At 43.1% G+C, this 16,203-nt stretch overlaps 1 protein-coding gene and 1 long non-coding RNA gene across 2 annotated transcripts in view; both read left to right on the top strand.

The window, feature by feature from the left end:
- Positions 1-16,203, top strand: part of LOC308401490 — a 303,063-nt gene that overhangs the window by 42,384 nt on the left and 244,476 nt on the right. The window lies entirely within an intron of this gene.
- On the top strand, positions 12,340-13,278 carry LOC308400986 (olfactory receptor 51E2-like; the record flags this gene model as incomplete). The annotated part of the gene is made up of 1 exon (XM_080889049.1): positions 12,340-13,278. The coding sequence occupies one exon, from the start codon at positions 12,340-12,342 to the stop codon at positions 13,276-13,278; it is 939 nt and encodes a 312-aa protein (XP_080745175.1).

Below are 16,203 nucleotides of genomic sequence, written 5' to 3'. Positions count from 1 at the left end.
CTTGGCGATGCATAGGGCAGTAAAAACCATGTGGACTGTATTAGTTTCTGTAGTGACCTCATCCTATTTTCCCAACAAGCATACTAAAGGGGAGGTTGGAATTTTACATTTCAGACACTTTGATAAATCTTCACATATCTCGTGCCAAAACTTCTGCATTTATTTTGTTTTTGACAGGTTTACAAGTACTGCAATTAAATGGGCAACTAGGAATATTACTGAAGTTGCCATTGCTGACCCTATAGTGTCTATACAAACTGTTATCAAGTCCTATCCACTTCATTAGCTCTATATTAAAAATATTCCAACATTTCAGTGAGCATTTTGGTCTAGCTTATTTCTAAAGAAAGAAGGAAAAAAACAGAGTGGCGTTGTACATAAAAGATCTTCACCACTGTTTCCTGCCAAGAATAGATGATGTTAGGGTTCCAAGCATAAATGTCATAACACAGAGCACATACTGTTTTTTGCAATGATCAAATAGAGCGATTATGTTTGATTTCCACGTGCACGTTTGTGCATGTTCTTAGTGAGATGATAATACATTTTTGATTCTTCGCAAACCCTCAAGTCTTAACCAGAGATGGGCAGTAACGTGTAACGCGTTACTGTAATCTGATTACTTTTTTCAGGTAACGAATCCCTTACTTTCAGGTAAAGTAAGGGATTACTATTGCAAAAACGGTAATTAGATTACCGTTACTTTCCTGTAGGAACGCTGCGTTACTGCGTTACTAAAACCGTGAGTTTTTTTGCAAGAATGTCTCATGACAGTGACGTAAGCGAGTGCGACGTTCGTGACAACAGCTGTGTGCAGATCAACAGTGGATCATATATCCAGTGCAGGAGAGAGTATGAGCGTGCAGCGTTTAAAGCTTGGAAGTACTGACCTTACTTTGAGTTTGATTCCATAAAAAGTGACAAAAACATTAGTGTCTGTTGTGCGTGGGAAGAAAACTTCTTTTTAAAGCGAAACCCCCCTAAACTTCCAAGCAAGCACTGAGTGCGCTACGACGTAATGGGTAACTCACAGAGAAACTCGCGGATTCTTCCACTGACCGCTCCGGCACACCTGCACCAGGGTAAACCTCCGCCTATGCCACTCCTGCTTTATAGGTGAAAATAGAGCAACAGGACCGCTAGTCTTTGATGTTATTTATTTTCTGCTGTGTTTTACTTGCATCTATTTGAAAGAGTGAGTGTACACACACAAAAAAATATATTTTATGTGCTGGAATGTGCAGAAAATAGATTTAAACAAATTTCTTCCAGTCAGAGAATGTTGCATATAATTACATTTTTGCTTGATGCATAAAGTTAAAAGGTTAAAACTAATAAAACAAGTTTTAAAAAGAGACTTTTCCATTTGATTACATTTTGTATGATGGATTAAAAGTAGAATTGGGCTGAAAGATCTATCGCTTTATCACCTATTCAGGTTGTAAATCGTGTTTTTAAAAAGTAACTAAGTAACTAAGTAACTAAGTAATTAATTATTTTTGAAAATAAGTAATCAGTAAAGTAACGGGATGACTTTTTTGGGGGAGTAATCGGTAATTAGTTACTGATTACTTTTTTCAAGTAACTTGACCAACACTGGTCTTAACTAACAATCTAAAGATGAGCTTTAACATAACACCCAATACTCCAGAGATATGCCTGCTGTTCAAAATCGCACCTATAAAGCCTTGAATGTTTTATCGGGTAGTCACAGGCAGCACTAACATAAGTCGATAAAGATGACTGCTTTGTGTGTATGTGGTTTAGATATAATCTTTATTATGCATTGAACTGAATGAATGCTTTTTTGCTATTTTGCTGTTTCAGGGTTCTCGTTCCGCTCGCATTCTCCGCCAGTGACTCCTCGTGATGACCCGTTGTTACGACCCGGCTCTGCTACAGGGGATGTAACATAAATGAGCCCAGAGACAGAGGGTTACATAAAAAGAAAAACATAAGGTTTATTAACACAACCGAAAGCCGTTAGTGAAACATCTCACTAGGCAATAGGGTGATTTAAACGAACATAACAAACAACTTATATATTCAAATAACACTAACACTACTCATCTAAACATCTCACAGGCAGTTACTAAACACAAAGGTTGCAAAGGGCAGCAATGCAAAGACAAAGGCAAAGGCAAAGGCAGGAGGGACAGTCTGCACAGAGGCCGTAACACCTGTTCTCTGCTGGTGTCTCCTCATGTGTATTCATGTTTAACCAGATTCCACTCTCGCTGTGTAAATAAAGACTTGTGAAAAGTTAAGTGGGTTTTTGAGTCTGCTTTTCGGTCTGCATCTTGCTTGAACCTCTGGTTCATGACAGTTTATAAATATATACACATGAAGTTGTTTAGTCACAAAACTAAATAAATAAAAGAGCATAGTTTGTATACATGCATAAAATAAATCACAATTAGTAAGAAGCACTTTACTTTTTAAATTTTATATATTGCAATGTAACTGCCTGAGACCTGCATGAGCACATAGATGCCTTTAACTGTCAAACAGCTTGCCATGAACCCTCTGTCTGTAGCCTGTTGTGCTGACTCTATCCCCATCGCCTTACCCTTAACCAAATCTCTATGCAGAATTTGTAAGGGAGGGATATTACTTTTGGTTGTGTAATTTGTTTGATTTTCATTTATAATCTGCTTGTACTCTGAGTTTTACTGACCAATCCCATTTTAGAATGCTTTGGTCTCATACAAGTAAACAGTCTGTGTAGAAAACAATGGAGGGCATGCCTTTACCTAAATACAATCTCAAAAACTTCATCTCTTTTTAACATGTCTTACAACTATTTGTAAACAAGGACCATCAGGTAAAGCTCATCAAAGTTGGTCAGTAGACAGACTGATTGGTTCCCAGACTGCCTTTATGTTAAACTCTGTTGGAAGTGGTGCGAGAGAAAGAGCACAATCCTTACATAGTTATTTAGTAATCTTTCATTTTTAAGGATTCAAGTCAACCATAAAACACTTGTGATAGGTTTGTAGCTTGAACCTATTCGCTGGAACGTTGAAGACAATATAATTACACAGCAAGCAAGACACGAAGTAGGCAACGTTCTTCATGTTTCTCGTGCACGGGAGAGAACCGGACAAACGCCGTTCCTTCGCTTGACCCCAGTTGCTCTCGTCCGTTCCCCCGTAACACTGCTTTTTCATTGAGGTTACATGAATATGCTAGGGGTGCAACGATACACAAAATTCACGGTTCGGTTCGGTTCGATACTTTGGTGTCACGGTTCGATATTTTTTCGATACAAAAAAATGTTCATGCATTTTTAATTTGTCATTTATTAAAATTATAAATATATATTTTAACTCAAAAGTACAGTTTTTAAATTTAACCCTAACCCTTGTGCGTGTTTTTTATTTTGACAGCGAATGCGCACCTGCGGACCACTTATGTGCAGCCCTGGTTATTTAGCTCGTCATATCGCAGCCACAGAAATTCTTTTGTCCATGAAACCATAAAGCTGCACTTTCTTTTTGCCTTATAGTCTGATTTGTCATAACTTCTCCGTTTTGTGGTAAGCTTTTCTTTGGCTGTCACTTCTTCACCCTGACCTGTCTTATTTGGCTCAGCAGAACTGAAATGCTTTTACACACTCACTCACATAAGCTCAGTGATTCTCTGCGCGATCAACCTCTCACATGTTTAAGCTTGCTGCGGGAGATTTCACTTGTCATGTTTGCATAGTAAGCTAACGATTAATAAGACGATGTCAGAGGAATTGGTGCACAAATTATCATCACTCACAGATCAGTGCTGTCGCTCTCTATACACAGTTCGCACGATTGCAAAGTGAAAGCAAAAAAACAAGCGCAAATTCAAACGCGACTTCAATATGTCACATATTGACAGTGGCTCACCGATGCCAATGACATAATTACCCAGCTACATTTCTGAAAGAATGCAAAAGCATTGACATATATTTTTCCTACAATAGCCCGACGGGCAGGGAAGAGATAGATTTTGGTAGCCCGACTGAAAAAATCGCTAGCTCCGGGACGTCGGGCTAGCGATATTGCAAGCCCTGTATCTGATTGAGGAATCACTCATCTTTGGAAAAGAGAGTTTATTACAGAGAAATGTCTCTTTCCAAAATAAAAGCTATACTATCCGCTTCTTCTGGGCTATATTCTCAGCAGCATAAGGAGAATCATGTGCTAACAGCTGTCTAAATGACTCGTCTAAAGTTAGTAGCATGCTTGCTTTTTTTGTCTGCTTCCACTTGTCTTTGCACTAGGATGATGTCGGCGTAAATGTGCAGTCATATTCGTCGTGTTCCCACTAGTGCTTTCAGGTTAATCTCGTTGAAATGACCTTAACGCCACAACACGGCAAATCTCCGTTAACGAGCTACCGCCGATCGCTCCGTGCATGGGGCTAGACGGCCAACACGTTAACGAGCTAACTGCGCTAGCACACTAGTTCACACCAATGTAATTGAGCATTGCATGGCACATCCAACATACTGTTTTACTTTAGTCCATGACTCGCTTACCTTCAGGGTCATACGTCACATGAAAACCAAAGTAATTCCAAACGCCAGATCTGAATGAGGGTGGGGGAGGTGCCCTGCGCTCTTCCTTCTGACTATGCTGTCTGTGTTGAGCGCTCAGTGGATCTGCGCTGGACAGTGCAGCCTAGGCGGAGTAGTCGAACACAGATTCACTGAGCGCTCAACACAGACAGCATCGTCAGAAGGAAAATTGATAAAATAAATTACAAATGTTGTATTGTTCGATACATATGCGTACCGAACCGAAAGCACTGTATCGAACGGTTCAATATCGATACGAATATCGTTGCACCCCTAGAATATGCATAGGGTCATTAACATATAACATCTTACATAGGTATACATGTGAACAAAGAATACTGTGTGTGTGTGTGTGTGTGTGTGTGTGTGTGTGAGGTCAAGATGTGACCTTGTGAAGACTCCCCAAAGCTGGTGCCAGGAGTCTAGCGGGTCCATCTGAACAAAAGGCTCTTATACTTAAAGAGATATACGTGTGTTTGCTATACCATATATCAACAAAGAGAAGATAGGACCTCTCTTATGCTCCTAGGATGTGCACCAAGCCTTTGTAGCCTGCTAAAGATCACACATCCTATCACTACACAATTGATTATACACCTCTAAGCCTATATGGTTAAATATTTCTAAGCATAAATGACAAACAACAATACAAAACCTAACAACTTGTCAAGTATCTAAATCCCCATGTTAAGAAAAGACCTGACATAGTGTATCGGAATATAGCTTAGACTGACTTCAACAAGTTATATCACTAAAAAATAGAATCAGAAGGCATATTAGTCACTATCAAGTATACTGAGGTTGTGCACTGCACTGGTATTCTGCAGAGGTCTAAGCCTTTGCAGTATTAAAAAGTAGATATGGATACAGCCTAGGAAGTGATACAGATTGAGAAGCACAGTTGATAAATCAGGGGTGTCCAACTCCAGGCCTCAAGGGCTGGTGTCCTGCAGGTTTTCAAATCAAATCAAAATCAAATCACTTTTATTGTCACATCACATGTGCAGGTACATTGGTACAGTACATGTGAGTGAAATTCTTGTGTGCGAGCTTCACAAGCAACAGAGTTGTGCAAAATACAATAATGTAAACAAGCAAAATACAAGAATGGCTACATCTGAAACTAATAAATATATGTACAATATATAATAGTATATGCATTTCTGGATGTGTATACTAAATATTTTTCTTCGTGTGTGTGTGTGTGTGTGTGTGTGTGTGTACACATATTTTACAAATTAAATAGAGTAAACAATAAATAAAATATATAAAAATATACAGAGTTGAGACATGTGCAAAACAGTGGCATTTATATACAGTGTGGAGTGCATAATGTTGAAGTTCCAGTAGTGAAGGTGAGGTGTCTGTGACGTGTTCAGCAGTCTGATGGCCTGGTGGAAGAAGCTGTCTCTCAGTCTGCTGGTACGGGACCGGATGCTGCAGAACCTCCTTCCTGAGGGAAGTAGTCTGAACAGTTGGGGTGACTGGAGTCCTTGATGGTCCTCCCCGCTTTCCTCAGGCATCGCTTCCTGTAGATGTCTTGGAGGGAGGGAAGCTCACCTCCAATTATCCGTTCAGAGCACCGCACTACTCGCTGGAGAGCTTTGCAGTTGTAGGCGGTGCTGTTGCCATACCAGGTGGTGATGCATCCAGTGAGGATGCTCTCAATGGCACAGTGATAGAAGGTCCTGAGGATGCGGGGGCTCATGCCGAATCTTTTCAGTCTCCTGAGAAAGAAGAGGCGCTGCTGCGCCTTCTTCACTGTTTTGTTTGTGTGTACTGACCACGTAAGATCCTCAGCCAGATGTACACGAAGGAACCGGAAGCTGCTCACTCTCTCCACAGCAGCGCCGTTGATGGTGATGGGGGTGTGTACTTCTCTGCACCTCCGGAAGTCCACTATCAACTCCTTTGTCTTTGCGACGTTGAGGGTGAGATGGTTGTCTTGACACCAGTGGGTCAGGGCGCTGACCTCCTCCCTGTAAGTCGTCTCATCACCATTGGTGATAAGACCCACCACTGTAGTGTCGTCTGCAAACTTCACAATGATGTTGGAGTTGTTAGTGGCTGTGCAGTCGTAGGTGTAGAGTGAGTATAGGAGAGGGCTCAGTACACACCCCTGTGGAGCACCAGTCTTCAGTGTGATGGGGGATGAGGTGATGCTGCCTAGTCAAGGCTCAAGGTTCAAGGTTCAAGGTTCTTTATTTGTCACATGCATAGTTATACAAGTATAACACACAGTGAAATGTAGCCTGACACGCTCCTCGACATGTGCAAAAAAATTGGGGGGGGGGGGGGGGGGGGGGTGTAGAGGAAAAACATTATATATATATATATATATATATATATATATATATATATATATATATATATATATATATATATATGTAGTATATACATTGGGTGAATGTGCAGTAGTAGCAGCAAGCAGGTGAATTCTGTACATTAATATGAATAGGCATCTGACTATTTTACAGGATAGACAATATAAACATATTTAAAATTAAAGGAATTGAAATGTACATTGTGCCTTGGTTTAGTGTCTGGAAGAGTCCTGACTCAGTCAATTATAGATGATGTGAGAGGGCGGGTGTGTGTGTTTAGGGCACGGATGGCTTGGGGATAGAAGCTCCTCTTGAGTCTCTCTGTCCTTGCCCGGAAGATGCGGAACCTTCTACCAGATTGCAGAAGTTGGAACAGTTTGTTTCCAGGATGGGACGGGTCCTTCAGTATCTGCGCTGCTCTAGTCAGGCATCTCCTGGTGTAGGTGTCCTGAAGCGGGGGGAGAGCAATCCTGCAGCAGCGTTCTGCTGTACGGATCACTCTCTGGAGAGCTTTTTGGTCCTTCACACAGCTGTTCCCAAACCACGATGTCATGTTCTGTGTGAGGATGCTCTCCACAGCGCCTGTATAGAAAATCCCGAGGATCTTTGGAGAGACCCTGAACTTCCTCAGTTGTCGTAGGTGATACAGGCGCTGCCTAGCCTTTTTGGTCTGGACCTGAATGTGGGCAGCCCATGTCAGGTCTGAGGAGATGTGGACACCAAGATACTTGAAGGACTGCACCATCTCCACTGGAGCTCCATTGATGATAATGGGCTTGTAGTCTCTGTGCTGACCCCTTCTGAAGTCCACCACCAGCTCCTTGGTCTTGCTGACGTTCAGCTGGAGGTGGTTGTCCTGGCACCACAATGCCAGATTCTTCACTTCATCCATGTAGGCCGTCTCATCGTTGTTGGAGATGGCACCCAACACCACTGTGTCGTCAGCAAACTTCACAATGGTGTTGGAGCCATGGGTGGCCACACAGTCTGAAGTGTAGAGGGAGTAGAGCAGTGGCGAGAGGACACATCCCTGAGGTGCTCCTGTGTTGATGGTGATGCTGTTGGAGAAGCACCTGCCCACCCTCACCACCTGAGTTCTGCCAGTGAGGAAGTCCAACACCCATGCACACAGACGGCTGTTAAGTCCCAGATCCCTCAGCTTTGTGAACAGTCTGCAGGGCACTATTGTGTTAAACGCTGAACTGTAATCAACAAACAGCATTCGGACATAGTTACCCTGTTTCTTGTCCACATGGCTGAGAGTGGTGTGTAGGATGTGGGCGATGGCATCCTCTGTGGATCTGTTGGATCTGTAGGCGAACTGCAGCGGATCTGTGGTGTCTGGGATGGAGGAGGAGATGATGTTCTTCAGCAGCCTCTCAAACACCTTCATTACTACCGAGGTCAGTGCAACTGGCCGGTAATCGTTCAGGGATGAGGGTTTGCTGTTCTTGGGCACAGGGATGATGGTGGATCTTTTGAAGCATGTGGGGACCACAGACTTCGCCAGGGACTCGTTGAAGATGTAAGTGAACACACCTGCTAGCTGGTCAGCACAGCAGTGCAGCAGACGGCCGGTGATGCCGTCTGGCCCCGCCGCTTTCCTTGTGTTCACTCTCCTCAGTGCCGCTCGGACGTCATGCTCCGCGATGCTGGTCACCGGTCTCTCGCTGATGACGTCACTGTCCTTGGTAGTCAGGCGGTAGATAGCATTAGCCGCCTGGCTAACCTCGAAACGGGCGTAGAACTGATTCAGATCGTTGGTGAATGCAGAGTCAGCGTTGATCAGCGCAGTGTCCCTGGCTTTGTAGTCCGTAATGGTGCGTAGTCCATGCCACATACTCCGTGTGTCGCCCTGGTGGAAGTGGGACTCCACACGTTCCCGGTACCGGCGTTTGGCATCTCTCACCGCCAGCCGCACGCCGTATGAGGCCGCTTTGTAGGCGCTCATATCGCCAGTGGCGAGACCCGCGTTGTAGGAGGCGGTCCTGGCGTTTACTGCAGTGCGGATCGATCTGTCCATCCACGGTTTCTGGTTTGGGAATGTGGTGACTCTCGCAGTGGGGATAATCTCCTCCGCTAGTGTAAAAGGTTAACATATGTGTTTAAGTTGAAATGTGTGGCTGGTAAATCTGGATTACACTAATAGTTAAAAAATTAAGAGATAAAAAGACTTATGGGGATGTTAGTTCAGTTTATGTCTTCATACAAGGAAATAAAGGGAACACCCCAGTTATATTTTGGTCTTTGTTATATCGTTCAGTGTTAAATCAGTATTTTCTAATTACACTTTACATCTTCCATGGCATTACTTAAAAAATACCACTAGGTGGCGCATAGCGGCCAGGAGGAGCGTAAACCCCCCTGGGAGGCAAATCTGCAGAATAAATCCTGCAGTTGAAACGTAAACAAGTTCATGATCTGTGCCTCTTTATTTCAATACACAGGTGGGTTACTAGTCCTCAAAATGACTAATAGGTAACACAGTAGAAGCAATAAGACTGTTGTGAACTCGTGAATGAAAGTATACCGTTATAAGTTAAGTACTGTTTAAGTATTGTGTTTTGAATGAGATCGTGATGTGAACGTGATCGTGCTAGGCTAATGGACTGGCTAGCGGGGGAAGTGAGCCTCAGGTACCGTAGCGATGCTAAGGCACGTTCTCAGTTGTGTGTTCTCTATATGTCTTGTTGAAGTAAGACAGGATGCAAAGGCTGTAATTAATGCTTGCATAGCTGCTCATGTGCTGTATACGAATGGTTATTTGCTATTTACGGGCTGTGAGTTACAGTACATTGTATTTCTTGATGCAGTGATATGTATGTGTAACCGGAACAAAGGCTGAGGCAACCTGGTCACTGCGAGCCAATGTTATCTATATTTATGATGGTTAATGTATACTCGGCAAGGTTATTCCTGTACTTTTGACAATGCGCTGACAGCTGTTATGCCACACGTTACAAAGAATTGCTGGGTCTTATGAGAGGCGATTAATGATTTGTTCCCCTGTTGATGAGAGAATAAATCCTGCAGTTGAAACGTAAACAAGTTCATGATCTGTGCCTCTTTATGTCAATACACAGCTGCAGGATCTAGGATCGCACCCCTCCCAGGCACCTGTCACACCAGGGGGGCAACACTAGCATATTGACGAAGCATACTGCTACTTCCGTAAACTCGTTGATGTCGACTGCGCATGCTCTGAACATGTCTGACCACTTGGCGTCTGTCAGACAGGAAGCTAAGGATCCAGCTGCAGAGGGAGCTGCTCAGTCCTAGATCCTGCAGTTTCCTGTCCAGCTTCGAGGGAACGATGGTATTGAATGCTGAGCTGTAATCTACAAACAGCATTCTCACATACGTGTCTCTCTTCTCCAGGTGTGACAGGGCAGTATGTAGTGTCAGGGCTATGGCATCATCAGTGGACCTGTTGTGGCGGTATGCGAACTGTAGAGGGTCCAGTGAGTTGGGTAGTGCAGAGCGGATGAAGTCCCTGACCAGCTTCTCGAAGCATTTGCTCACGATGGGGGTCAGGGCTACAGGTCTCCAGTCGTTCAATGAGGAGATGGTGGAGGATTTGGGTACAGGGACGATGGTGGCCATTTTGAAGCAGGCTGGGACTACAGACAGAGAGAGGGAAAGGTTGAAGATGTGTGTGAACACTCCAGCCAGCTGAGCCGCGCATGACTTGAGGACGCGGCCGGGAATCCCGTCCGGACCAGTAGCTTTGCGTGCATTCACCTTCCTGAAGCACTTCCGCACATCCTCCTCAGACACAGTGTGCGCACTGACGTCATCCGCGGTGCGCACACTGTCCGGTCTCATGGTGTTCGCTGTGTCGTATCTAGCGTAGAATACGTTTAGATCCTCACACAGAGAGGCCGTGGTCTGCGGTGTGCTGGGTTCCCCTCTAAAGTCTGCGATCGTGTTTAGTCCCTGCCACATACTCTGAGGGTTGTCAAACTGTTGCTCCACCCTGTCCCTGTACTCATGTTTGGCTGCTTTGATCGTCTTCCGGAGTTGGTAATGTGCGTGTTTGTAGTCCGATGTGTTCGCGGAGGCAAAGGCGGTGCTCCGTGCCGCGCGAACATCTCCGTTAATCCAGGGTTTTTGATTTGGGAAGGATTTAACTGTTCTGGATGGGACAACATCTTCCACGCATTTCCTGATAAATCCGCAGACTGAGTCTGTGTACTCATCAATGACCCTAGCAGCCACGTGAAACATTTCCCAGTCCGCGTGATCAAAACAGTCCCGCAGTGCAGACTCCGATTGGTTCGTCCAACAGTGCACCGCCCTCCGGGTTGGAGCTTCCTGTTTCAGCTTCTGCCTGTTTTAGATATCACACTGGGTCAACACACCTGAATCATATGATTAGTTCATTACCAGGCCTCTGTAGAACTTCAAGACATGTTGAGGAGGTAATTTAGCCATTTAAATCAGCTGTGTTGGATCAAGGACACATCTAAAACCTGCAGGACACTTGCCCTTGAGGCTTGGAGTTGGACACCCCTGTCATAAACGAAAGTGAAGAAAAGTCAGGGGCCCAGGCAATAGAAATTACAGAGATGAGAAGGGATAGGAAACAATGCAGAAGACTATGGCCCTTCACAGGAGGCATCACCAGCGAGTCAAGGAAGTTGCTGATGTCAATAAATCCTCTCCATGTCTAGGGACTGGCTTAGAAGACAACACGGAAATTCTTTGTGATCTTATGGCAGAAAAGGCCCTAATTATTGGAGAAATAGAGGCAGGTAGAGCCAGCTCATAGTTTCATGGTGTTAGATGAGATACCTTGGGCAAGACTGGGACAGGAAAAGAGACATCTGTGCCTAATTTGACTTAGAAGTACTCTCAACATGCACCAGCAAAAGGTGGCTGAGAACAGCAGAGCTAAAATCTTGGGACTTCAAATTCCAGGTTGCCAAGATATGCAGCATAAGATGCTGGTCATGAAAGTCAATCTAAGCTCATTGAAGCTTGAACGTGCATATATAAGTGTTCGCATTTGAAACAATTCTCTACTTTACATATTTGGCAACCCCTCCTTTAGTTTTAAAATCAAAGGAGGGTAAAGCATGCCAAAATTATTAATGAGGTATACTTCAAAGACTTTTTCTGAATAAAAGTAAAATTTTACATATCTACTTCTATGTAAGGACTTACTTCATGCAAAATGCTCCAACAGCTAGCCTCATGGGGCATCTTTGGCATATATAAAGAACAACATCATCATCATTGGTAATTACAGCACTCTAAGGGTGAAGTTAGGGTGATGCAAGGCTTCAGGAAAAAACAACAACACAGGTACAACTAACTTTGTGTTTCATAATCAAATTGAAATTGCTTGTTAATTTATGATAATTTCTTTTAATTGGAGAAATTTGATACAGATTTTGACAAGCAGGAGGAACATATTGTTTTCCATAGGAAAGGAAACAGTTTAAAGATTGTATAATTATGTATACTAATTCATCTACAAGTAGCCTTCTAACACTGCAATCACTGGGCTTATCTAGCACAGATATCTATCCAGCATTTGTATTTGGAACACTTACCTATTTAATTATTATGTTTTCCAATTTGTTGGTGTTAACAGTCATCGCTATGAATAAAAAACTACACAAGCCCATGTTTATCCTGTTGTTCAACTTGCCCATTAGTGACATAGTGGGTGCAACGGCTTTTTTTCCTCATCTCATTTTTAGCATTGTGGCAGAGAACAGACTTATTTCCCACCATGCATGTATTTTTCAGGCTTTTCTGATTCATGTTTATGGTACAGGAAATTTGCTCATCTTGAGTGCCATGGCATATGACAGATATATTGCTATATGTTTTCCACTGAGGTATACAACCATTATGAATTCACATAATTTAATGAAAATGATTGTTATAACATGGTTCATAAATTTGTCAATGATGTTTACATTGTTTATTCTGCTTGTACGTTTCAAAACATGCAGAACAAACATTGTAGATTTTTACTGTAACAATCAGTCATTAGTAAAATTAATCTGTGACGACACCAGTGTGAACAACTACTATGGATTAGCAACTATATTCCTGCTTATGGGAGGCCCGTTGGCACTAATTTTGTACACATATGCACAGATCTTGCGTACATGTGTCATTACTAATCATACAGATGCCCGGCAAAAAGCCATTCAGACATGTGCTACACATTTAATTGTTTTCTTAAGCTTACAAATCAACACTGTCTTTGCATTGATTTCTCACCGCATCGACAGCTCATCCCCTGTTCTGAGAAGAGCATTTGGTGTGTCTGTTCTAATTTTTCCCCCTTTCTTTGATCCTATTATATACGGACTGAAAACTAAAGAACTAAAGCAATGCATAGTAATGTTTCTAAAACGAAATGTGGGTTTAACAATGTAGCCACTTTTCCGATTGAATGTGCTGTTTACATATGTCTTTTTTATTCTACAGAGTAGGTTAACTTCTGTTTCAGTTGATAAACTGATTAAATCTTGATTGCTTTTTATCAAATTATTTAATTACAATCTAACTGACATAAGTTAGTCCTTTGAATACTAAGTTTCTTCGGAGAAATCTTTTCTTGATCTCCTCTGTGTTGTAGTTTTTGTTTTCTTTTTTTGTAAATCAAAGACCACCAATGAAGCTAAAGAATAATCTTTATGCAAAAATAATGATAAAATAATAATTTAAAAAATTACAAGATTAGCAGATGCAGTTACTTTAGAATAATATAGAATTGTGAACTTCTGCTCATGTTCATTATAATTATTTTAACCTCCTGCCTAGTGACTGTTATGAAATTAATCTAATATTGATTTCAATGATATTGGAATTTATATTCAATGTATATTGCAAATAAGTAAATGCATTTAGTAACATGTGAATCATATATGTTCTTTTTTTTTTTTTACTAATTCTTATGGAATTCGTATTAGTAACATGTTTATTTGTGTATTTATGTTTTCATGTTTTCGATTTTATCATTGTGCTTGTGTCAGAATAAAAAACTCCTGAAATTTCATCGTTGACTCCATATGATAACATGATAAATAGACAAGAAATAAGGAAAAAGAATTTAAGTTTGTTTTAAGATAAGATGCAATGAAATAAGATAAACCTTTATTACTCCCACACCTGGGAAATTTGTTGTTTTTTTTAGCCCCTATGATTTTCATTGAGAGTGCAACAAAAGTAAGCTTATCAAAATGCCACTGAGGTTGATTTGATTCTAAAGTTGAGTCATTGAGAAGCCTGAAAACATTACTTCATTTTAAGTTAACCACAGCATACCTACTGAAAGTACTTCCTATAAATGCAGAGTTATAGTTTAGTTCTTGTTTCCAGAGCACGTCTGTAAACTTTGGTAATTTCTTTATTAAACAGGAATACAGAACAACTGAAGCAGTCATGGGTAGTTAAATACAAAACTGTAATAAGAAAACAGATCAAGCATTTTGTAAAGACTGATCACAGATGCACTGATGCACAGTGTCATGGCCCCAACAGAAAATATCACACATTTGACGACAAAGCCTGTTAACAGAGTTTGGTATTTAGGTCATTACTGAGTTTGTTAATTTGTGTTTCACCCAAAATATAGATTTCTGTTTATACACTTTGTGTTACTCAAGGCAACACAAACACACTGCCTTTTCTGTACCAGCAATATTGTCAAAGGGGCCTGGAGCCCAGTATGTGGGAGTGAACTCAAGCGCAAACACCAAACAGAAACACCAAACAGAAACAGCGATAAGATTTACAAGTTTATGTAAACAAAGTTGTTTGACAAGTCGTGGTGTCACGGGGTCCCCTTCCAGACCTCTCCCGGACAAACACAGGCGTAGTCGGTAAGGTATTAGTGTGGATACTTTATTTGAAACGGCCTCCCCAGTGCATAAAAAGATGGTTCCAAAGACATAAAACTGAGCTCCGCGCTACACAGCCTGTATGTTACAACACACCCCCTTCATATCCGGCTCGCCGTCTCTTATATCCCGTCTCCTCCCCCCTTGGCGTCACCACCAATTCTTTATTCTAACTTTAATCCCCGTCTCCCTCCCCCAGAATTTCTTTTTCATTATACACTCACAAAACATATACATTAATACAAGCTCTCAACTATTTCCCGGAAGTCTACCCGACTTCATATACACATTAACGGCCCACGTAATGAGGCCATTCTCATGACGGTCCAGACACACGTGAACTCATTATTTAAATCCCACACCCCCATACCATCGGCTTGCGTCACCCTGCACGATTGGCGATCCCCCGCACGTCTCCCCGACCGACGCCCTTAACAAGTAAGTGGGAACCAAAATCTAGCCACCCCCGATGCGGCTCACAACTTGCTCCTCACCCCTTTTATTCCTCTACTCGGTCGTCAGAAAGATACGCCGCCCCGGGTGCCAAATCGAACTAATGGTGGCGATCTAATGGTGGCGGTGCCATACTCAGCGGACTCTGCCTTGAGACGGGTCACTCCGTCACATCATCCCCTTCCCCCCGGAGGTTGGCGATGTGCGGCAACCTAGAGAGGTAATCCGCCACCACATTGAGTGTACCTGGTCTGTGCCGGATGGCGAACCTGAAAGGTTGCAGTGAGAGGTACCAGCGTGTAAGTCGGCTATTATGATCCTTCATGGACTGGATCCAGGTAAGCGCCCGATGATCAGTCTCCAACACAAACTCTCTTCCCAGTAAGTAATACCGGAGTTTCTCCAGCGCCCACTTAATCGCCAGAGCCTCCTTCTCCACCGTCGAGTAATTGGTCTCCCGCGGCAGCAGCTTGCGGCTCAGATATAGGATCGGGTGCTCCTCGCCCGGGTCCCCTTGAACCAACACGGCTCCCAGGCCGCTCTTGGAGGCATCCACCTGGACCAAAAACTGTTTCTTAAAGTCCGGACTCCAGAGCACGGGGGTCGAACACAGGCAAGTTTTCAGTCCCTGGAACGCCTGTTCACATGCTGCGGTCCATATGACCGGATTTCGTTGGTTCTTCCCCAGTAATGTCGTCAGCGGCGCCGCCATTGTTGCAAACTGGGGCACAAACCTTCGGTACCAACCAACCAGTCCCAGGAAAGCCCGCACCTCCTTCTTGGTGCGAGGCCGAGGACAATTCTGGATAGCTTCCACCTTATCCAGCTGCGGTCGCACCTCTCCTCGTCCCACCTGGTAGCCCAAGTAGCGAGTCTCCTGCCGTGCCCATTCACACTTCGAGGGGTTCAGAGTCAGCCCGGCCTTATGAATTCTTCCCAAGACCTCCGACAGATGCTGCATATGCTCCTCCCACGTGAAGATGACGACATCATCCAGGTAGGCGGC

Source organism: Rhamphochromis sp. 'chilingali' (assembly GCF_963969265.1).
Source record: "Rhamphochromis sp. 'chilingali' genome assembly, chromosome: 8".
NCBI classification, from domain to species: domain Eukaryota; kingdom Metazoa; phylum Chordata; class Actinopteri; order Cichliformes; family Cichlidae; genus Rhamphochromis; species Rhamphochromis sp. 'chilingali'.
Note: the sequence above shows the minus strand (reverse complement) of the source record. Positions and strands in the feature narration are given on the sequence as shown.